General features: G+C 39.9%; 1 protein-coding gene and 1 long non-coding RNA gene across 5 annotated transcripts; one reads left to right on the plus strand and one right to left on the minus strand.

Moving 5' to 3' along the window:
* Positions 1-1,980: 1,980 nt before the first annotated feature.
* Positions 1,981-22,166, plus strand: LOC134873499 (endophilin-B2-like). Of its 4 annotated transcripts, XM_063897154.1 has the most exons (13): positions 1,982-2,085; positions 2,186-2,389; positions 2,910-3,051; positions 5,354-5,482; positions 8,861-8,994; positions 10,521-10,613; positions 12,120-12,182; positions 13,333-13,356; positions 14,283-14,372; positions 15,465-15,565; positions 16,858-16,872; positions 19,213-19,414; positions 20,622-22,166. In XM_063897154.1, the coding sequence occupies exons 2-13, from the start codon at positions 2,327-2,329 to the stop codon at positions 20,727-20,729; spliced, it is 1,164 nt and encodes a 387-aa protein (XP_063753224.1). In that variant the 5' UTR covers positions 1,982-2,085; positions 2,186-2,326; the 3' UTR covers positions 20,730-22,166. The 4 variants fall into 4 exon arrangements, with proteins under 4 accessions (XP_063753226.1, XP_063753224.1, XP_063753225.1 ...); XM_063897156.1 differs by lacking the exon at positions 13,333-13,356 and having other exon boundaries at positions 1,981-2,085; XM_063897155.1 differs by lacking the exon at positions 16,858-16,872 and having other exon boundaries at positions 1,986-2,085.
* Positions 8,151-12,995, minus strand: LOC134873501 (uncharacterized). Its single transcript, XR_010166962.1, has 3 exons — positions 12,676-12,995; positions 12,109-12,177; positions 8,151-9,000 (listed from the first exon to the last, which is right to left on the minus strand). It is a non-coding gene; the product is annotated as an uncharacterized LOC134873501 (long non-coding RNA).
* Positions 22,167-22,867: the final 701 nt, after the last annotated feature.

A 22,867-nucleotide genomic window follows, 5' to 3' on the forward strand; every position in this document is an offset into this window, starting at 1 on the left:
TCATCTGTGAAAACGCCATTTCACAGAGGTAAGTGGAGCCAAAGTAGGCACTCACTCTTAGTGCACATGAGGCGAGGAGGGGAAACGTCTCCCTGCTGACAATTCCCCAAAAGTTACTTTCCCGTGATCTTACTTTTAACTCAATGTCATTTTGCAAATCAACCATCTCCATGTCAACCCCACTAAGCAGAGCAAATACCTGCTGAAATTTGGCAGCTATCTGTTCCACATCAATGGTCAGGAATGGGTTTAAGCAGGGGTGGTTTTAGGACATTTGAGGCCCTGGGCAAAGGACAATTTGGAGGCCCCCTTCCAGGCCCACACACACAAACATTTCTTTGTTTTTTAAGGCATACTTTGTGACACACAATATTTATTTTGAATAGATGAAATTGACAGTAAAAAACGGTTACAACAATCCTTTGAAATCATTACAATTATGGGTGGTGTGTGTGTGTGTGTGTGTGTTTCAGGTTTCAAGGTTTTATTGGTCATATGCACAGCATATACAACGTATATGTTGGCAATGAAAATCTTATGTCCCATGCTCCTCCAACAACTCAACATACATGGTGCAAATAAGATAAATAAGCACCATGTATGTTGAGTGTGTGTGTGTGTGTGTGTGTGTGTGTGTGTGTGTGTGTGTGTGTGTGTGTGTGTGTGTGTGTGTGTGTGTGTGTGCGTGTCTCAGTCTCAAGGGGTGCTCTCTAATGTTTCCATGTAAGAAAACCATTGGAACTAAGCGGTGCGTTTGATTCCCCAAAGATGCGACAACCAAAACAATAGACTGCATCAGCACCGACTGAATAAACCAGCCACTTTCTGTTGATTTTCTCTCCATTTCTCATCGTCGTGGCATAGTTTTCTTCGGTAAATCTTATGGGGGGTTTATCTGTATTTTGTGAAAAATCAAAGTTCTTAATTTGCACTGGGCCTTTTTGAACTATTTCAACTCGCTCTCTGTGTTAACTTGTCTGGCCATAATGCAGGGTCTTCGCTGACACTACGTTTAGGTTGACGTTAACATTACTGCTTTCGGTTTCACCCACCAACGATAGCGATTCTGCCGCTGGAGTGGTGACCGTGGCATCACCAGCAAGTGCGTCAGTGTTGTCAATTTCGGCAATGTTAGTGACTTGTTCCCAAACAACTGTTTCGCATGATTCATCATCGTTGGTAGAGGTAGTTGGTTGTGCATCTGTGCCACTGCTGCTGCTAGCATTAGCTAAACTCAGCTCACAAGATGTTGTGCTAACACTATCCATAATGAGTTCTTCTTCTGTGGAAGAATTCTTCGAGTGGAAGAAGTTTGTTAGCTTAGGCAATTTCTCCACAAACTGTTCCCCCTCCCTTTTTCTCTTCCTTTTTTCACTATCACTTAGAAACCGTTTTCATTCTGTCACTCCACACCAATGCCGCGTTCCATATACTTCGGAGGGCGGAACTGGCAGTGACGTCACATCCGACTATGCTCCACACACCACCACCACCATGAACATTCAGACGAGTTGCTATGATGACAGAAAACAGAGCTGCAGTCCTTTGATTTAGGATAAATTTAGGATCAATCATTAAACCAAATAATTGTGTTGTAATTTTTATTATACATTATTGGTTGTTTGCAATGACAATAAATAAATACATAATTAAAAAAGCGAAAAACGAAATACGAATAACGCGACGACGAGGCCCCAGGCAATTGCCCGTCCTTGTCCAATGAACAGCACCGCCCCTGCTAATGCCGCTGCATCGAACTTTTGATACATTTAATGGGATGTTTATAATCTTGGATGTACCCTGCCAGAGCCAATATCCAGTAACAATGTTGTAGTTCTATCGTCATATGTGTACACATTAAATAAGTAGTTGAGAGGGCAAGTAGTAGTAGTAGTAGTAGTGTGTGCGTCACTTTTGAGCCTGTTTTGCAAGTCAGACACATTTACAGTCGGACAATACAGCAAGCTTCCGGGAAAACATTCAAAATAAAACTTAAAAGATTTGAAGTCGCTTTTATAGTGGCATCTGTTGGCCAACTGTTGGTATTGCGAATTCAATCATTAAAGGCAAGACCATACAATGAATGTAAGTGGTGTTACTGCTGTCATTTATAAGATGTATGACGTTATTGTTTTAAAGAAACTCGACTCGAGTCAACTGTTTTGCTTTTAAATGTATTTGGCAGACCGATGAGTGTTTGACGCTACTAGGGCCGTGGCGTCACGTGACCTTTGCTGTTTGCCTGCGTATCCTACAACATCCAGCCGTGTCGAGTACGAGTAGTCTGCTTCGAGTGTATGATCACTAGCTAGCAGATACCAACATAATGGATTTCAACGTGAAGAAAATAGCATCCGGTGCTGGAGTGTTTTTCACGCGGGCTGTGCAGGTAATGTAACCCTCTTGCACAGTAACACGGCGGTGGTTCGGCTCGTGCTGCTTTCTTTCATTTTTGACAGCCAGCTGTAGTGACGCTACTCAGGGACTGCTGTTAGGGCAACACTACCGTGGCAATTTCCCTGACAAGCTAACGTAACGCTACATATTAGCAAAGGAGGAGTATATTACTTAGTATTAAGCTTGGTCAAACAGTCAAAGCCTACGTTTCACTTTAATTAAAAACAGGCTATCCAAAGACTGTTAGCCACCATGATAGGCATTTGCTTGTTAATGTAACGTTATATCTTAGTAAAACATTATCACGAATCAGTTAAATACCTTAGTAAAACATGTAACGTTGTATCTAAATGTAGACAAGTTTGATGGTGACTGAATAAATAAGCAGTCGTGAACAGGACCCTCCATGACGTCATGATATCGCGTTAGTTCCCTACGCTTTTATAATAACTGATGAAAGCTTGACTATATGAAGAGTTGTGTCTCAGTTTGGTTGTGTTGCTGTGCCTCAGTTCACAGAGGAGAAGCTGGGCCAGGCAGAGAAGACGGAGTTGGACGCTCACTTTGAGAACCTGATGACCCGCGCAGACTGCACCAAACTGTGGACTGAGAAAATCTACAGACAGACTGAAGTTCTGCTGCAGCCCAACCCAAGTATGCCATCAATAAAGCAGTCCTATCATTAGAGCTTTAAGGGCTATTCCAGAGAAGGCTACATATTGTCTCTAAGCAGAACTACCACTCTGCTGTAGTTTGCAATTTGTTGTTAGATGATTATTGTTAAGAGGTTATTATGGACAATAACGTATAGTCTGCATGCACTCTGCAATGCACATTTTATGATGACAAACAAAAGTGAGTTATTTCACATAAATGGATCCCCCTGAACACCTGTTCTTCAACTTCAGACCTGAGGGCAGATTAGTCTTTCTTGTCCAACAAGTGGAGCATATTGTGTATTAATATGAGCTCTGAGGTGCTGATGATCTGAGTCCTGCTGCCGCTGTATGCCTGCAGAACAGGGCAAGTTTTCTTTTTAAGTAGCTTACATTGTCAGTAGAGTTTTTAGTTTTAGGTACCATGTGGATTTTTTCCTGTAAACAAATGAAAATTACTGTAGGTATATAAAATTATTTACCAAAATGTAGTGTGGATCCTTGAGGTATGACACACTTGTTGAATAATATTTCCCACAAAATCTCAAGGCCAATGCTTGACAAAACGTTCAGCAATTTTTAGTTCCATGTTATCGAACCATCTTCTTCACTTCATTTTGTGGTACAGTATTGCGTCTCTCTGTGCACAGCAGCTTATAACTGTATAACTTATAACTGATCAGCAGAATAACGTAAACCGACAGCAGGAATCTGTCATGCACATGCACAATACACACTAAAGAATTACAAGCCTTAAAAAACCTTTAAATTATTCTCAGAGTAGGCACCTCTTACAACATGTCAGTCAGCATAGTTGCAACACATCGTGCAAGAAGGTAGTGTCAGGTTATTTGTAAGGAGGCCTTGATTAAAAGAGGTCACACATATATTATTATGCATAGGTGTACAGTGATATGGAATGACATGCTGGAGAATAGGGAACTCTAACATGTTACTTTTTGATTCTCCATGCTACAGTCGATCACACTGGTAAGTATTCTGCCTACCTATTTTAGTGCTGTGCTGTGGAAACCTTTCATGTCTCTGAGTTATTAGCCATAGCAATTAGTAATTGATGAACATAACATGACCAAAATGCATTCAGATAATATATATAACAACCAACCGTACAGGAGACAGGGGCCCCTTAGAGCTGAGCCGTATGGATCTTCTTCAAAAATTAACTTAAGAGTGGTTATCTAAACTCTGATCATGATCATTTGAAGGGATTTAAGAGCCTCCTAATCCTAATGCACATCTCACTCATGTCACTGTTGGGGCTGAGTTGGAGGTTAACTGTAACATTTGTAAGGCTCTAGTGTTAAGTTAATAATTGCTTTGCAGACAGTAGACAGAATAGTTGAAACCTTGCAATACATCTTTGTTGAGGGAAATATTGATGGTGCTTTACTCATCATTTCATAACTTTGTGTACCAATTTGTTCCTAATTACTTAATGTCATTGTTAAATACCAATGTATTTGGATCCTTGGGGACCCCAGTCAAAAACACTCATTGCAGCATATATAGTTTGAATGGATACAGTTGAATAGATTGATGAAATGTTTGCCATAGGTCAGTCATGTTGCAAGAGAATCAGTTGTCTTTCTGCTTTGATTGTTTTCTTTCAGTTGGTCGTGCTTGAAGTGTATATATGTTGGTAGGGTGAGGCTAAAGCTCATTTAAGCAACAATATATATCTACAATATACTAAGCATGTAGATTGGTACATCTTTGATCGCGATATATTAGGAATTTAAGAGTACACAGGCTAAGCACAGTTCACATGCTTACATATTCATTTTGATGGTAGCTAATTTTACATCCAGCAAGCACACCTAATTAACAAAAGATAAAAAATGACCCTTATTACTTCTGATTTTTCATTGACCCTGATCACAATAACTAGGTGTTCTACGGTGTTATGTTCACCAAATACCCCTGTTGATATTTTTCATGTTTATCAGTTTTTGAGCTCTCTATGGGGGTTCATATTATTGGCTTGAAATCAACAATAAATGTGTGAAAAATAAACCACAAATAAGTATGAGCTACAAGAAGCTAAAATGATATCATAATTAAGTGAGCGCAATATACCAATACCAACCACTGAGTATTAGTAAACTATCCTTAGGTTTGTTCTCTTTGGACATATATATATATATATATATATATATATATATATATATATACATATATACAAAATGATCAGTGGAAGGCGTAAAAAAACTAATCACTCCAAACACTTGTTTTTTTCTGGCTGGGCCACAACTGAAAGCTCTTCTTGGCTCTCTGTGTAGGTGCCAGGATTGAAGAGTTTCTCTATGAGAAGTTGGACAGGAAGGCCCCCTCCAGAAATACCAATGCCGAGCTGCTTGGCCATTACATGCAGGATGCAGCAAAGGAGTTTGGTCCTGGAACTCCGTATGGTAAGTATGCATCCGATATAAAAATGTCTCAAGGGGCAAAACTTGATTAAGACTAAAACCACTGTTTACTGTAAATATCAAGTCCAGATTTAGATTAAGTGGAACATACAGCTCTGGAAAAAATGGAAAGACCACTCCACATCCACGTTTCTTAAGTCTTTAGCTCTACATGTATGGCAGCCATTCAAGTTTCTATTGGATTCCAACACAGAGAAATGTTGTCAGTAGTTTATAGAATACAATAAAAAAATATATATATATGTTTAACTCAAAGACATATCTATAAATAGTAAAACCAGAGAAACTGATAACCCAAGTGAAGTGGTCTCTTCTATATGTAAACCCATGGTGTAAATGTACACATTGTATTGGCGACTACTCCCAAGTTGTCTCGGCCACAGTTGAGTCTGCCAGCTTCCTATCTAACTTATAGTGGAGAAGTATCTAGAGAATGATTGCATGTTAAAATCAAGTGAAAAGTGGGACTTTTTATTTGTATTTGACGATGCTACTTCTTCATTGATTCCCCATTTAAATCATTAGTTTACTTGGTCAAATGTGGACACTCTCATATGATTTATTTTTTTACCAATGTTTTCTAGATTTTATGAGCTTGTGATATTCTTCCTTAGCACTTTATTTTTGTTTTTCTAATATTTTTTCCTCCCAATTTATACCAATGACACTAGACTAAATATAAGTATTAAAAACAGCTGTCAGTAAAATTGCAGTTTTATTCAGCACTATCTAAAGCTTCCAAAATGACCAGCTGATTCAACCCCAACCCCTAGAACAAAAAAGGCTGAGCCTCTTTAAAGCTGCCGTATCTCCATTAGTTTAAGTGAAGTATGCAATGTATGAGGGACAGTTAAAATTTTTAGGAGTATTGACAAATTATTAAAATGTCCTCTCTAACCAGTTCTTAGCAGAAATTTCATAAAAAAGCAAACGTTTTCAAAATGAATGTTTAAAAGGCTCCACAATAAAAGAGCACATTATGGTGATCTAGATTATATCTCATCTGATTTTGGAGTGACCTTTTTTTTGTATTTACACTTTTTCAATTTGCTCTCAACATAGAATAAGTGAGAACTGTATTCTATGTATACGGTTCATCCATCTCTCTCATGTTCACCCCACTGGCTGTTGCAGGCATGCTCTGTGTATCAGGCAGATGTATCAGGCAGATAGATCCGCCTTCATCCGTGCTGTGCTAAATTAAAGATCATTTTGCACTCAGCAGCAGTAGTCAGGATATTTATCATCAATCCAGAATAAGATCTATGAACGTTTTAGAGCAAAAGAGAATTTGTATTTCGTCACTGTCTGTGTCATCACTTCATCTGAATGTGAAGTGCGACCTCATCTTCTGTTAACAAGATATGATACTGTGTGGCACTAAAGATGTATTTAATCTCATTTTACAAGTGATGAAGAAGCTTTGTACCTGGAAGTGAGTGTGTGTCATTTACCAAATAGGGAGTAAGTGCTTCACCTAAATTAGCTATTAACACATATTTTTGGAATATTTTTTAGAGGGAACAGTTGCCCAGGTATTTTCCAACTGAATACACAACAAGTGATTTGTACACTTTTACTTTTGAGAGGCTAGAACATGAGAAGGCTCACTGGATTAATGGTTGCGGCTACAGTGAGGACAGTTGCTGACTGCCTCAATGCTCACACGTTCCCTGTTGTTGACCAGTCGTGAGATTATTACTTTGGTTAATTATTATTTGAATAACCTTTAAAGAACGCTCTCACTCAGCACAGATGAATCGCTGTGCTCTCTCTGTGTGTCACTGTGTGGCCACTGGGCTGCAGGCTTTCTATTATTCATGTGTAGAATGCAAAGAGCCACTGGAGCATGGTTCAGGTTTTCATTTCAAAAGAGCATGTTCTCTTCATGATACACAGAGCCAATTCATTAACTCCTTCTTGATGTTTTTAGAAAAATGTGATGTGATGAAGACGGGTATGGTAAAAGATAAAAGGAAACTTGAACCCAGCGTTAAATTGTTGTCAGGGTTTGGGGAAACAGGACCCAAGTGCAGTAAAACAAACGGGAGGCAGGTATGGGTCCAAACAAAAGGCGAGCTTTATTTAAATTAAAGCTGTACGTTCAACCAAAAATAACCACACCAACACTAACCAGGGGATACAGGGAAAGGAAAGCATTGTCTAAAGAGGCTCAAGATGCAGCTCTCCTTCGTGCATGCCGGGAAGTGGCAGAAAGGCCATGGTTCGTGAGCTCACTGCCGGAGTATTTGAGGACATTTGTCACTTCCCCAGAAAGCCTGCACCCTACCCTGAAACCTCGGGTCACAGCAGTGACGCTTCCGGCTCAAGCTGCAGCCAAGCGTCCTGCAGCCAAGCCTCCTGCAGCCAAGCTTCCGACTCAAGTTTCGGCCCTAGCCGCCATGTTTCCAGCTGCGTTCCGGCCGACTCCTGAGTGGAAGCTGGATGGAAGAAAGGAGGGGGGGAAGGGGGAAAAGAGACAAAACAGTGACAGTACCCCCCCCGTGTCGGGCGCCTCCGGGCTGCCCACCGGGTTTCTCGGGGTGCCGGCGATGGAACTCCCGTACAATAGTAGGGTCAAAGCGGCCCCCCGAGAAACCCGGTGGGCCGCCCGGAAGCGCCCGTTAGGGGGGGGGTACTGTCATGGGTCCTCACTCTTGACTCATGTATACCTAGTTTGAATGTGTTTTTTGTTTATTTTTCTGCTTTAAGTATGAATGATGAGTGCTTGGTGTGTTTTTGGGGTTTTGTCCGTTTTCCCCCTTCCCCCCTCCTGTCTTCCATCCAGCTTCCACTCACCTGATCCTAATCAACAATCAGCCCCCCTGCCCAGCAATCAAGCCAACTCCAGTATGTAAGCCTGCTGCAACAGCCAGTCTCTGCCGGATCGTTGCCATACATGGGGAATCTGACAGCCTGTTCCCTGCCTCCCTACAACTTACCTCAGCCTACCTTTTGTTGAATAAAACACACAGCACACAGACATGACAGACCCGAAACCAGGATCATGACAATTGTACTGTTTTTGATCATGAAATTCCTGACTGATGAGGTCTGTATGTCTTTTCCTTACGTAAGAGAAGGTGTTCTTATATTACATATGCACTCATGTTTTCTTTCTTTTGGATCTTATGATTCCATATTTAAAATAAAAAAAACATACACATCATCTTTATTTTTTCATCTGTGCAAGTTTTTTAATTGAGTCTATCAGTCAACACGAAGCATTTGCAGCACTCAGGGGTTATAGCGAGGCATTAGCTTAGAATAGAGCAACACATAGACACTGTAGCGGCACACTGAAAGCCTGGGAGGAGAGGAAGTTTGAAATAATGACTTTGTGATGATTGGTTATTGCAGGGAGTACTTTGATGGAGGTGGGGGAATGTGAAAGAAGATTAGGAGCTGCAGAGAGGGAGTTCCTCCAGACATCTGCCATCAGCTTTCTCACCCCGCTCAGGAACTTTCTTGAAGGTGACTGGAGGACAATATCCGTGAGTCTGAAACATGACACATTACACCACATCAACATTTCTAATTTTGAACTGATTGTTTCATTTAGTGTCTGTAGTAAACTATTAACCAACAGCTTTTTGTGATGCAGGGGCTGGTTGTATATTGAGGAATTTGGTTTTCCTTTAGCGTTTTAAAGGCTGTAGTTTGGGTCTCTCAGATATGAAACTAAACAGTTTGTTGTCTAGATGAAATCCTTATTGAATTAAAGTTTATGAAGTCTAACTTATCTTTCCCAGTTTTGGTATAATCTATGTACAGTAGATGCTTACTGTATTTCCGTGAGGTTGATATTTCACCCTCTGATAAGACCCAATTAAATGTCTTTCAACTTTTAAACTCATCTGACATGAATCGGGCAGTGGCCATGGATTTAATTATAAACCAGCTAGGCAAAGCAAGTTTATTTATATAGCACCTTTCAACACAAGGCCATTCAAAGTGCGTTACAAAAGAGAAAGACATTAAGAGCATTAAGAAATATTGCTGTCATTAAATACGATAAAATAAACATAAAACAAGCTAATATATAAAATACATTGGTTAAAGGTACAGTGGAGAGTTAGATATGAGGAGTTCAATTAAAATCAGCGGCAAAAAGAAACATTTTCAGCCTAGATTTGAAAGTAGTAAGAGTAGCAGCGGCCCTGCAGGGTTCTGGGAGTTTGTTCCAGATATTTGGAGCATAATAACTGAACGCTGCTTCTCCTTGTTTAGTTCTGACTCTTGGGACAGAAAGCAGACGCGTTCCAGAAGACCTGAGAGTTCTGGATGGTTTATAATGTAGCAGGAGATCACAAATATATTTTGGGCCCAAACCAGTCAATGCTTTATAAACCATCAGCAGAACTTTGAAATCTCTGACAGACAGGAAGCCAGAGTAAAGACTTCAGAACTGGAGTGATGTGATCCACTCTCTGAGTGTTAGTGAGGACTCGAGCAGCAGCGTTCTGAATCAGCTGCAGCTTTCTAATGGATTTCTTAGTGAGACCTGTAAAGACACCGTTACAGTAGTCCAGTCTACTGAAGATAAAAGCATGGACAAGTTTTTCTAGATCCTGCTGTGACATTAGTCCTTTAATCCTAGATATGTTCTTCAGGTGATAGATCCATTGGACCCCTGATTACTTCCGTAACATAATGATATCATTATGGAACACTAGTACTTCTATTGGTTAGCGCTCCAATGCTTTGTATGTGATAGGCTAAGTGGTGGGACATCTCTAAGCGGTTGACCAATCACAACAGAACCGGTCAGCAAAAGTTTTGGGTCCCCAACAGACCAAAATAAAGTTCTTTGGGTCCGAACAATGGTTGGACACAGTAACAGCTGGTAAAAATACCTTGGCAGAGGTTGAATCTGGATTTATAGATAACCAGCCGAGAGAAGGTAAAGAGTTCCAAAGCCTTATCCCTGTAAGATTTGAACTTCAGCACCAGGAGTCAGCATGGTGCTTTACTCGTGCATGACACTGTTTTTCTCACTTGGCCATTGTGTGTATTTCAGAAAGAACGACGTCTTCTGGAAAATCTTCGCTTGGACCTTGATTCCTGTAAAGCCCGCCTGAAGAAGGCCAAGGCGGCTGAGGCCAAGGCTGCGGTGAGTTCCCCCGCAGTCACATCCCCGTTAAAAATGTACCGGAAGTGTTTGCAAGCATTAACTATAACCCTAACTCTGTGTGTTCATAACCTTTGCAGTGTGATGGGGAAGTGAGTATTAAATACGATTTTATGGTCTTTCAGTTTGATGCACATGGGTTGTTTTTCCTTTCTCACTTGCTCTGAATTAATGATTTGTTCCATGCAATTATTGGTGACAACAAACTATTAATTATTGGTTTAAACAAATTAATTTAAAAAAGCAAAGCAATGGACTGAAAAAACAACTTCAACCTCAAGTTGGGACTTTGCAGAGAAAGCTTTAAACTTATTGAAGACAGTTATTCACTTATAGTCTCTATGACTGTGCTCTGTTTGGCATGCATGTGTAACTTGAATATTTACCAAATGTAACGTTAATAGAAATATGATCTTTATATTGCTGCTGTGAATAAAATATGGCAGCTAAAGTATGATGGTATCTGTCGGAAAAATATGTGGAAATCTGGTCAATAAAGAATTGAAATACAGAAGGTACACATAGAGCCAATACAGAGCAAAGAGGTAGAGACTGTGGAGAAGTGTCCAATACAGCCCCACTTTGAAAGGTGAAAAAGCTGGGGCCTCACAAGTGTTCCAACTGAGAATACATGTACTATATAGTTTGTCCAGCAGGTGGCTGTGCAGCACTGTCAGCTCAGGAGCAATGAGTTTGGGTTCCTTGCACCAAATCTATTTGAGTTGTAAGCTTTGTTTCTAAGGAAGGAACAAGCCATATGCCTAGAAAGGAAGTTTCTGATTAATAATTTGCCTTCCCCACTTGACTTTGTTCCTTGAATGTTTAAAATAAAAATAGAAAAGTCTGACTTTTATTATCAGTTCCTTTTTTCACAATGACCATAACAAAGTCAAACATTTGGTGACTCACAAAGTCAGACTTTTGCTACCTTTATGCATGTTAGCATCTGCATGACGATGCTCTGCTCAAGGCTAAAAATATAAACAAGACCTATTTGCAATGTCTGAGTCAGGCCAGTGAACCGGGCGGGTTAGTCACTAGTTTCAGTGGATCAGATGTTTACACATAGTTGTGTTGCATCATCTCTCTGCGCCTTCTTTTATGATTTCAGGCGCACCCAATGAAAGAATATCCTGTCAAGTGTTGGCAGGAATGCAAAACCACCCCCGCAGCTTTTGTCATTCTAAATAAAGAACAAATTGCAAAACTTGTATTTAACAGTTTTAAATTTAAATAATATCATATTAAATTATTGTCTTTATGAATATTCTGTAAAAACTGAAATCCGCCCACTGTTACTAATGCAGATCGACCAGTTCACAGTTCAGTGTTCCGTCATCTGATAGTGTAACTCAGCAAGGTCATTGTTTTATTTCTCCTAAACTTCCTGCTTGTTTTCTTGATACTTAGCAGGAAGCACCATGTGGTTTCATGTATAAACTGAGAACAAAGTAGTATAAATGTTAAACTCCCTTACTGTTTCTGCAGACAGCTCCAGACTTTCAGGAGACCAGACCCCGAAACTATGTGCTTTCTGCCAGTGCATCTGCGGTAAGGAGTGATTGTGGTAAAAGGTTCAATGTGCACATTCAGAAATCCTTCAGTTTTGTAAATGTGCAGTCACTTATTGTAAATGGCTTTGAATCACTAGCTTTATTACTGTTCATACTCCGGATGTGGTAACTTCAGAGAGTGAACTGACCTCTGTGTAACGTGGGATCTATGCCTGTATTTTCTGACACTTTATGTATAAAAGACATCAAAAAGTGCATTTTGCATAATTGGGGACCTTTTTAATTAAAGAACCGGGCCTATACTGAAATTAAGGGGATGTAAAGAAAATCTGAAAACTATTAATCTGCTGTTTGTATTTTTTATGTAATAAAAACATAAAACGAAAACAAACCTGTTTTGAAATTAGTTTTAAAAAAATATGCAAAAAAATGATAACACGCAGTGCATCACATTCGCAGGTGGTCAAACTGTAAAGTTAAAGCAAAACTAAGCAAGACTTTTCAGGTTATATTTTGGTTTATATACGCACCTCCAGGTATATTCGTGAAGCTCTAATCTAAAGCTACACACAACACGTAGTCAGTAAACACTGGTGAAACCTCACTGCAGCGGCTGTTCCTGGTATTTGTTATTCTTCACCCTCCAATTCCTCGAAGTCTTCACTGTCTCCTTCTGTTGATCGGTTTCTGGTTCCCCCTTATATTTCTCTCATCTGGATGACAATAGCCAAGATACGCTACGCTACGCTCGCACTGGTTTCTCAGCCTCTTGAGGAACATGGAGCTGTAAATGTTATGATTAAGTGTGAGTTACCATAGCATTCCCTCTGACTCACTGTTCACACAGTGTGAGGGATTCCTAAATTGTCTCAGCCCCAGCTAAAAGGTTACCAGATGCAAACAAAACAAAGAGAGCAGGAGCTGGTTGGAGCATTGAATAACTTAATAATCAAATAAATCTTTGCCTTGTTGAAACAAATTAGTGTCCAGATGAGTAAAGTAGTGACAACATGATATTTCAGTGAAAATATCAGGTGAAATACATCCTTAACCCAAAAGGTTTGTTTTCATCTACTGCAGCTTTAACTATCAGACCTACCACTAATCAGAGAGGCATCCAGGAACTATACAAATATCCTTGGTATGACTTATGTTTTCTCTTCTTTTTTTGAATGCTTTGGCCTCAGCTCTGGGGTGAGGAACTGGAAAAAGTAAGTACATGAATGTTGTGAAAGTGAACTCTCCATGATTCAGACCAACATATGTCAAAACACAACTGCCCACTGATTTCTCTTTTGCACCAAGGCCCCAAAAAAACATTTCAACAGCGGCACCAACATTCTGCCATGCCAGCTCCAGGAAGAAGAGGCTGAGGCATTTAGATGAGCAACCACAGCTTGTGCCCTGATCAAAAATGTGTCATATAATATAAGCTGCATCTTTCAAATTGAAAAATGCCTAGAATGCAACCACACACATTTTTATAAGTCCTTAACCAAACACACACGTGACAAACTATATGTTAACATATCTATACTGTATACCATACTTTGAATGACCACCTGCTATCATTGTGGCTAGGCTAACAGCATCCATGTTTACATTAATTACTGGCTATGTTGCCATACATTGTCAATTAAAACTGAATAAAACATATATATTTATGGGGAAATGTGCATGAGTGAAAGCCAATGGTGAGACAGTGAATTACTATTTTCAAGCAGTAGCTGGGGCGAGGAAAGGATAGGCTGTACCGTTCAGTACTGGGTCGCTAGTTCAACCAACTGTAAAACATTGAACTCATTTCAGTGGAAAAGTGCTATAACAGGCCATTCACAACTAACTGTTGTCAGGGAGAAGACACAAACTTTCTAATAGGGCTTGAGAAAGTCTAAAACAATTTGACGCATCAATCCTGAATTCATTTCTTTAAAGCATACTGAGGCCTGAATGTGAGACTTCCTCACGTATAAATCACCAGGCCTATCAGGTTATTATTGAAGTCAGCCTTTTTTTTATTCATTATCTTATTAGTATTAGTTACGCATCACTCCAAAGAATCAGGACTTGAGATGTGGAAAGTATTTCAAGAGAAATAAAGAAAGAAATGTCACTGATGTTTTCCCTTCTGTCTCAGGCTGAGCATGAGCTCAGAGTGGCCCAAACTGAGTTTGATCGGCAAGCAGAGGTCACACGGCTGCTCCTGGAGGGCATCAGCAGTACACATGTAGGTCTCACACACACACACACACACACACACACACCACACACACACACACACACACACACACACACACACACACAAACAAACACACAATCCAGGTTGCTGGAATTGTTTCCTGTGGGTCGTTGAAGTATCACATCATTCAGAGCGCTGAAGTTTTATTTAAAATGTTGCTACTTGGTCTTTTTCACATTTTTTTTTAAATTGGGTTTTTAAAATGTCAAACTGTAAAATACACTTCACAGTGAATTGTGTTGAGTAGTATTATTTCAGTTAAAGCCTGGGCCGCTGTTTATTATGAATAACAATGAATAAGAGACGTGTTGTTGTCAGTGTTGCCACAGTTACCTTGAAAAAGTAATCTGATTACTCCTTTAAAAAGTAACTTAGTTACTTTACTGATTACTTGATCTTAAAAGTAACTAAGTTAGATTACAAGTTACTTTATAAGTTACTCTCAGCAGCTGCCGACAACACCCCCCGCCGCCTCAACATAAAAATGACTCCATCATACTGCCCGACCAATTTCTTCATCTCTCCCACACTTACTGGTTTTGCACCAAGGTCCAGCTTTGGTTGTTTGGGTGGTGGGGGACCTCCTGCTTTAGTCGCAGCTCTCTGCTTCGCTCCACCTGGTGGGACCTGCTCTGTAAGTTTGACTGTGCAGTGCTGCGACTCCAAATGTTTCTTCAGATTTGACGTAGTGTTTTTGAAGCTAGACAGCACTTTGTCTCCAGCACAGAGTACAATGAACCTTAATATTGTCATCTGTAGCTGACTCAAACTCAAAATAGCGACTGTATTTCCAGCTAAAAAATGCGCATCTCTCTCCTCCCTCCATTGTTGTTTACGTTTGTGTCTCTGCGTGGTATTACACGTGAGGTGTCCTCGTGCTGAAAACGTGGCTTAATTGTCTCATAGATGTCACCTCCGAAGACGCAAGAAGAAAGCAAACATATATCTTTACTAAGGAGAATGACAAAAATAGTAACGCACAGTGACTTGGATAAGTAACTTTAGTCTGATTACTGGTTTGGAAGTAACGCATTACCGAGTAACGCGTTACCGACATCACTGGTTGTTGTGTATCTGCAGGTGAACCACCTGCGATGCCTGCATGAGTTTGTGGAGGCCCAGGCAGCCTACTACAAGCAGTGTGACTTCCATGTGAAAGAACTACAGAAAGAGCTGAGCAGGTGAGAGTCACATGGTACAAAATGGAGAAATGTCGTGGGATTCACTGGGTCAATCATTTATTTGTTTACTGTGAAAATAAGCAGTCAAATTGTAGTGTGATGGAATATCAGGTTGCTAACAGAGAACTCTTTAAATCTAATTTTATTGAACGTTTTCACTTATAACATTAACAAAACAAAAAAAACAAAACAAGTAAGGAGCAAAATAGATAGCTGATTCTCATCAGGGCTTTTTTCTACAAAGTTTTATCGCAAGGTAATTCAACGAGTCCCATTACATATTTAAAAAGAAAATATATCTGTATGTTTTTTCAAATCAAATGAACAAAAGAAAAATAAGCATACGCATATCACTTGAAATTGCAGAATCATAGAAAGGCTGTTGTGGCATTCTCACTTTCAAAAAATGATAACAAACTTCTCCAAATTCTGTCAAAGGTGGAATATTTACCCTTAAGCAGAAAGGTACGTTTTTCATAAGCAAGGGAATTTGATGGTCCCCAAATCCAGACCTGCAAACTCGGTTTAGTAACTGATCTCCAGGACTTGGCTTTGGTGTGTTTTGCTTTTAATAAGCAGCAGACAGTCATCTTTATATCAGACTTGCAGTTTACAGGAAAAATATTGAGAATGCATAATTTAGGGCATAATGAGAATTTCACACCTGTAACAGGAAAGGATGTTAGGAACTTCCTTCCAGAAAGTCTAAATATACAGGCAGACCCATAGGCAGTGAAAAAAGTACCTATAGTTCCTCATTTAACACATTTATTCAGTATGTTTGGGGTTATATAAGTTCTCATCAACCACTTAAATTTGATTAATTTTAAATGGGTGTTTATGGATTCTTCAACTGAAATGGCACTATTGAGGTCCTCACTCCACAAGAATCTTTTATTTTCTGAGGAACCATAAGAACCATCCAATATAATTTCATAACACAAGAAATGAGGCCTATCTTGGAGTGGTGGTTTACCATGATTTCCTCCATAGAGGTGCGAGTAGGCATGGATAAGGACTTTTGCGTCTTGGAAATTAAGCTTCTGATCTCCAGGAACTTGAATAGGTGTTTAGTCTGAATGTCATATTTCTGTTGCAAATCTTGAAAACACCTAAGAATATTTTTATCGAATAGATCTCCAATCTATACACAAGCCTTTATTGGCCCAGGATTTTAAGCCCATATCTTTCTTAGAACTGAGAACTCCTCAACTCATGTCCTGCTGTCTGAATCTGTTATTCTTGGTTGGGTCAAATCCTGATGAATCCTTCTCATTGTCTCCTGCCATCAGTTGTGATGAGCACGTGTGAGTACGGCTCGTCGTCCTGTGTGATCTTCCTCTGTGTGTGTTTTATGTTCTGACACGCTTTAAGTTGCTCTGCAATGCTTCTCAAATCCACATTCAACAAAAAGTGCTGCTGACTGAAAATCATTGCAGTAGGATCATTTCCTGCTTAAAGGTCTCCTATCATGCTATATTTGAACAATATATTGTAGGGCCATATCCATACAAAACTTCTGTGAAGTGTTTTGCTCAAAATACCAAACAGATCCCCCATTGTAGCATGCCTCATCCCCCTCTATTTCAGCCCTGTTCCTGAAGTGCTGATTCTGTGACTGTAGCTTTAAATGAACTAGCTGCTGCTGGCCACGCCCCTTTGGAGCTGCTGCTGGCCACGCCCCTTTGGAGCTGCTGCTGGCCACGCCCCTTTGGAGCGTCATGATCTCTCCTCTGAAGAGAGTTTTCTACCTGGAGAAACTCAGCTAAACGCTGCCGTGATTAAACCCCATATTATGTTCAAACCACATCCAGCATTATTTCTGAAACACTTCTCAGAGTTTACTACGGTGGTGTATTGCTATCACACTAAAAAAAAAAATAAGGCTCAGTATCAAGTAATTACGTGAAAGTTTCTTGTTATAACAAGATCTTTTTCACGTTTAAACAAGATAAGTATCATGTTATTACATGAAATTATCACGTTATTTCATGATAATTATATTTTCACGTTATAACGTGAAAATATCATATCACGTTATAACGTGAAATTATCACGTTATTTCAAGATATGATATTTTCACGTTTTTACAAGATATGCAACTATCACGTTATTCTGAGATAAGAAATCCACCAAGTCTGACTGGGCTTTCCTCCTGAACAACCCCAAGAACTTCAGTCGCCTCCTTAGCGTTGGCATGCTTATTATAATTCCGTCCATCCTAAGAAATGCCAATATCTCCCAGTGTCTCAGGCCAAGTAGGAAATAAAAGCATATATTATCAGAAACATCCATCTCGGGCAATTCGGTTGCGCGTCGGGCCGTTTTACTTCCTTTATAGGCTATTTCTTTGAAGCGAACGCTGTTTCGTCCATGTCATTATCTTGAAATAACATGATATTTTCACGTTATAACGTGAAAATATAATTATCACGTTATAACGTGAAATTATAATTATCACGTTATAACGTGATAATTTCACGTTATAACGTGATAATTATATTTTCACGTTATAACGTGAAATTATCACGTTATAACGTGATAATTATATTTTCAAAAAGATCTTGTTATAACAAGAAACTTTCACGTAATTACTTGATACTGAGCCTTATTTTTTTTTTTTGTGTGATAGCAATACACCACCGTAGTTTACCACTAGAACAGAGACAGCATATGTATTATATACACAACAACTCTAAGTCCCTCCTGCAGACATCCTGCTGAATACACAGACACATAGTTGGGGGGATTCAGCTCACTGACTGTATATGGGGGACGATAGGTTGGGACCATAGACTGTATATATAAATAATAGTGGATAATTGGTTTTCCAATGAGCTAGTCCTTATTTCCATGGTGGCAAAATGACAGGCTGGTATTCTCCATAAAATTGTCTCTGCCCACCTGCAGCACCAGCAGAAAGGTGGTGTTTATTATAAAGGAGACAGTGAAAAGAGAGTTGCACACAAAACGGGTTTTAGACCTATCTGGCCAACACTCCGCCGCCCCTTTGCTGCTCTCATCAACAACTATATAAAATATAGTGAATGAAAGGTTATCACCGAAGGATGGTTAAAATGTAGACAAAGTATTCCATAAAAGATATATATTTTATATAACTATTTTATTCTAACTAGTTTTATTTTACCTTTTTATTGGACTTCTTGTTTAAATGAATATCTTAATTTGATTGAATCTTTTTATAATGCTCATTATCACTTAAATATTTTTATTCTCTTCCTTAAACTTTTATTTTATTTCATTCTAAAATATCACAATACTCGATTTCCATAAAGGATAATTAAACTCTTCTGATTCTAATCTCAGACTGATGTGTTATAAATCTCCATTCTGCTGCTAATGATAACATCCAACCTGAGCCAACAGAGCTTCCAAAAACTACGCAGCATTCTCCTGTGTGTGATTTGCGATAGGGTCATATTTGTGAATGACTCCAGTTTTCTCATCAGCATTGACTCAGGATGGAGCATGACTAATCACTTTTCGTCCTGCAGTGTGTTTTGTTCCAGTGTAGATGTACTGAAGCACTACTCTAGATACTGTCTGTTTCGGCTGTTGACTGTTTGTACTATTATTGTGTTCTTTTTTTAATTTAAAATGTATGTTTTCCTCCTGCTCTCCCTCAGGCTTCCCAATGCGTTTGCAGTGAACTCCACTCACGCTGTAGCTCCGGCGGGCTCTGCATCAGAAGGCACCAGCAGCCCGGTGGAGATGGACACACTGAAGATAGAGGAAGTTCAGGCCCCAGCTAGTGGGACCCGGAAGGCCAAAGTCCTTTATGATTATGATGCTGCTGACTCCAGCGAGCTCTCCCTTTTGGCGGACGAGGTAAGATTTCATCATCAACTACAGCCGATGACAGCTGTTGAAAGATGGGCACGAGCCAGAAATGTCACAATGCTGATAAGGGATGATCCTTATATAAGTCCCACAGTCGGGAGTGTGACAGCAGCAGAAGGGACAGTGCAGTGGCCGTTTCTCCAGTGTACCAAGTTACTGGAACACTCAGTCTGCCAGGATATCTTAGATCTGACTCCTGTTGCATAATATGCCCAAGCTTTTGTGAAGACACAATGTAGTCATGCATGGCAGGTGAAACTTGAATACAGGCTCAAAATACAAACCCCATTGTAGCATGCCTCATCCCCCTCTATTTCAGCCCTGTTCCTGAAGTGCTGATTCTGTGACTGTAGCTTTAAATGAACTAGCTGCTGCTGGCCACGCCCCTTTGGAGCTGCTGCTGGCCACGCCCCTTTAGAGCTGCTGCTGGCCACGCCCCTTTGGAGCATCATGATCTCTCCTCTGAAGAGAGTTTTCTACTGGGAGAAACTCAGCTAAACGCTGCCGTGATTAAACCCCATATTATGTTCAAACCACATCCAGCATTATTTCTGAAACACTTCTCAGAGTTTACCACTAGAACAGAGACAGTATATGTATTATATACACAACAACTCTAAGTCCCTCCTGCAGACATCCTGCTGAATACACAGACACACAGAGGTGCTGCAGAGGGGATTCATCTCGCAGACTGTATATTGGGGACGATAAGTTGGGACGTGTCAGGTGGACGGGACGTTTCCATGAGTTCAATGTAAAGCCAGCCCACATTTCGGTTATAATGTCAAGTCCACAGCAAATCTGGATGTGGGTAATGAGGAAAATAGAGAGGGTTGTATTTTCTGACACTTTGTGAGCCTGCTTACACACCGGGACACATATTTATGTATAAAAGACATCAAAAAGTGTGTTTTGCGTGATAGTGGACCTTTAACTGAATTTAACACCTACTGTGATTAGGAGATTGGTCTGGTCCATATTGCGATTTTGATGAATGTCGGTTAATTGTGCAGCCTTAATTATAACACCCCGACAAGCACATGGCATTTATACCATCCCCCACATTTACTGTCTTAAATGACATTTTCTCCTTGTTGATGTTTCTGATAATGCCCCCCCCCCCCCCCGTTATTTTGCCTCTAGCCATACACCTCGAAGATTAGTCTTATCAGTGACAATGCGCTTTGTGTTACAGCTCATCACAGTGTACACGGTGCCGGGGATGGACTCTGACTGGCTGATTGGAGAGAGAGGGAACCAGAAAGGAAAAGTGCCTGTTACATACCTGGAGCTCCTCAGCTAAACAACACAGATGCACTTTAAACACACACCATTGACACACACATGCATAAGCGTGTGTTTATGATTACTACTGAAGCCATGGTATATCATTTGCTCATTACATTTGACACTAACCTGTACGTTTCAACATCATGTTCAAACACACACTCCCACCCCCACACTGGAGACATTGTTACAGTGTGTGCAGGAGAGTCAACATTCCTTTTGGATCTGTTTGGTGGATGATTGTGATGATTTTCTCAGTTTTTATTTATTACCTATTTATTGCTGTGCTTCCCAATAGTCATACTGTCATTAGAGGGATTTCCATCCAAATGAGTGTGGCCGCATAGACTTCACGGAGTTTGTCTTCTGCAGCAGTGTGGACCAAACAAGCATGCAATAACAACGCCTCCAAGATTCTCTTGATGAAGGGCTGATATAGTCTTGAAAATAAAAGTTGACAGAATACAGGTTGTTGACAGATCCTTCATTGCTGTGGTTCCTTTTGAAATTCCCTGAAACTAGCAGGTATATTATTCATTTATTTTGCAAATGAAAGATGTGACTTCTTCCTTTTTTCATGGAGGTTTTTTCCCTTACTCAACTCTTTGATAACAGGTTTGCCTTAACTGCTTTGAGATGAATGTGATTCCTGTGTTATTAACAGCCATTGAGTCATGTCACTGTGGTTTTGATTACATTTGTTTTGTCCTTGGCGCACATTTTCACAGCGCTGGAGGATGTTCCTTTGAATTTGAATCACCTTGAAAAACCATGCCCCTCCCCTGCCCTAACTGCCTTATTAATATGATGAGAAAGAACTGCTAAGAGCTAAAAACTTGCTTCTCTCAACATAATGTCCGACACTTGTACACGGCTGCATGCAAGACTGCAACTACTCTGAAAAACGTGTGTGTGCATGGGGGATTTTCTGTTTGCCCGTTTTGTGTTTTCTGAGTTAACAACGTTACTGTTTGCCGCTGCTTTGTCTGTTTATAAAAGTGTCACCAGTGTTAGTGCTGCACGTGCTACAGCAAGCAGCCTGTCCTGCTGGACATGTTGTGATTGGGTTTGTGTGGGAACTGCAGCACCAATATGTTTGCAACCATCTGGTTTGTGTACACATGCATGCATGCACAATTTCTTTTTTACCCACCATCATCATAAGGGTTTGTGAAATTAGCTAAATCCTTGAAGATACAAAGTCTGCCATCAGAGGTAGAGGAGCTTTGTGTCCTGCTCTCTACTCTGCTCATTGCATTTATTTTGGAAGAACTTTTCTTTTCAAATGTTTATAATTGTACTGCTGTGATTCTGTTTACCTCATATTGTAGTAATATTATTAAATTATTGTTATTATTATTATTATTATATATTTTGTCAAAACATGTATTGCCTGTTCCTTACCCATGCTGAATGATTGGATAGTATTGAACTTAATAAAAAGTAAGATTTACTTGAATTCATTCACTCTCACAGCTGTTATACACTTTATATTTGTCACCTTTTATGCAAAATCCACTTCTTCATGTCATTTATACATAAATATGTGTCCACTCTGTGTTCAGGAACAAAGACCCCTCTCTTTTTGTCCTGATCCAAGCCTATAAAAATGTTGGACACTTTGTGATGTTGTATGGTTGTGCAACCATTAGCCAATAACCAACCAAGGTAACCTTGTCACCTGGATTTTCTCCTAGAGCACCATTGTGTTTGTATAACCAATCTCTTTACAGAGGGGCGTGGCCAGCAGCATCATTTGCATAGCTAAAGACAGAATCAGCACTTTGGGAACAGGGCTGAAACAGAGGGGTTTATGGGATGCTACAATGATCTGTTTGGTGTTTCAGCCAATCAGATAGATGTTCTGCATATATCTGACACCCGGAATATACTGTTGAAGAAGAGAATAATAAGTCTGTAGAAGTCTGACCCTTAAAGTGGACTTCCTCTATAAATGCAGCAACATCCTTATTTTTCTCAAGAACATTGTTACATTACATTTAGCTCTTGATTTTATGCAAGGGGACATCCAACAGCAAGTATCCTACTGGTACTCGATACGCCAACCCTCACTGCACAACATTCCAAAGTGTTAAGGTCAGAAATAAGTAAGTGTAAGTGTAGAGGAAGAGAGGTCTGTCAGTTTTGGAAAGG

The sequence above is a fragment of the Eleginops maclovinus genome, chromosome 12 (assembly GCF_036324505.1).
Source record: "Eleginops maclovinus isolate JMC-PN-2008 ecotype Puerto Natales chromosome 12, JC_Emac_rtc_rv5, whole genome shotgun sequence".
Taxonomy (NCBI): Eukaryota; Metazoa; Chordata; class Actinopteri; order Perciformes; family Eleginopidae; genus Eleginops; species Eleginops maclovinus.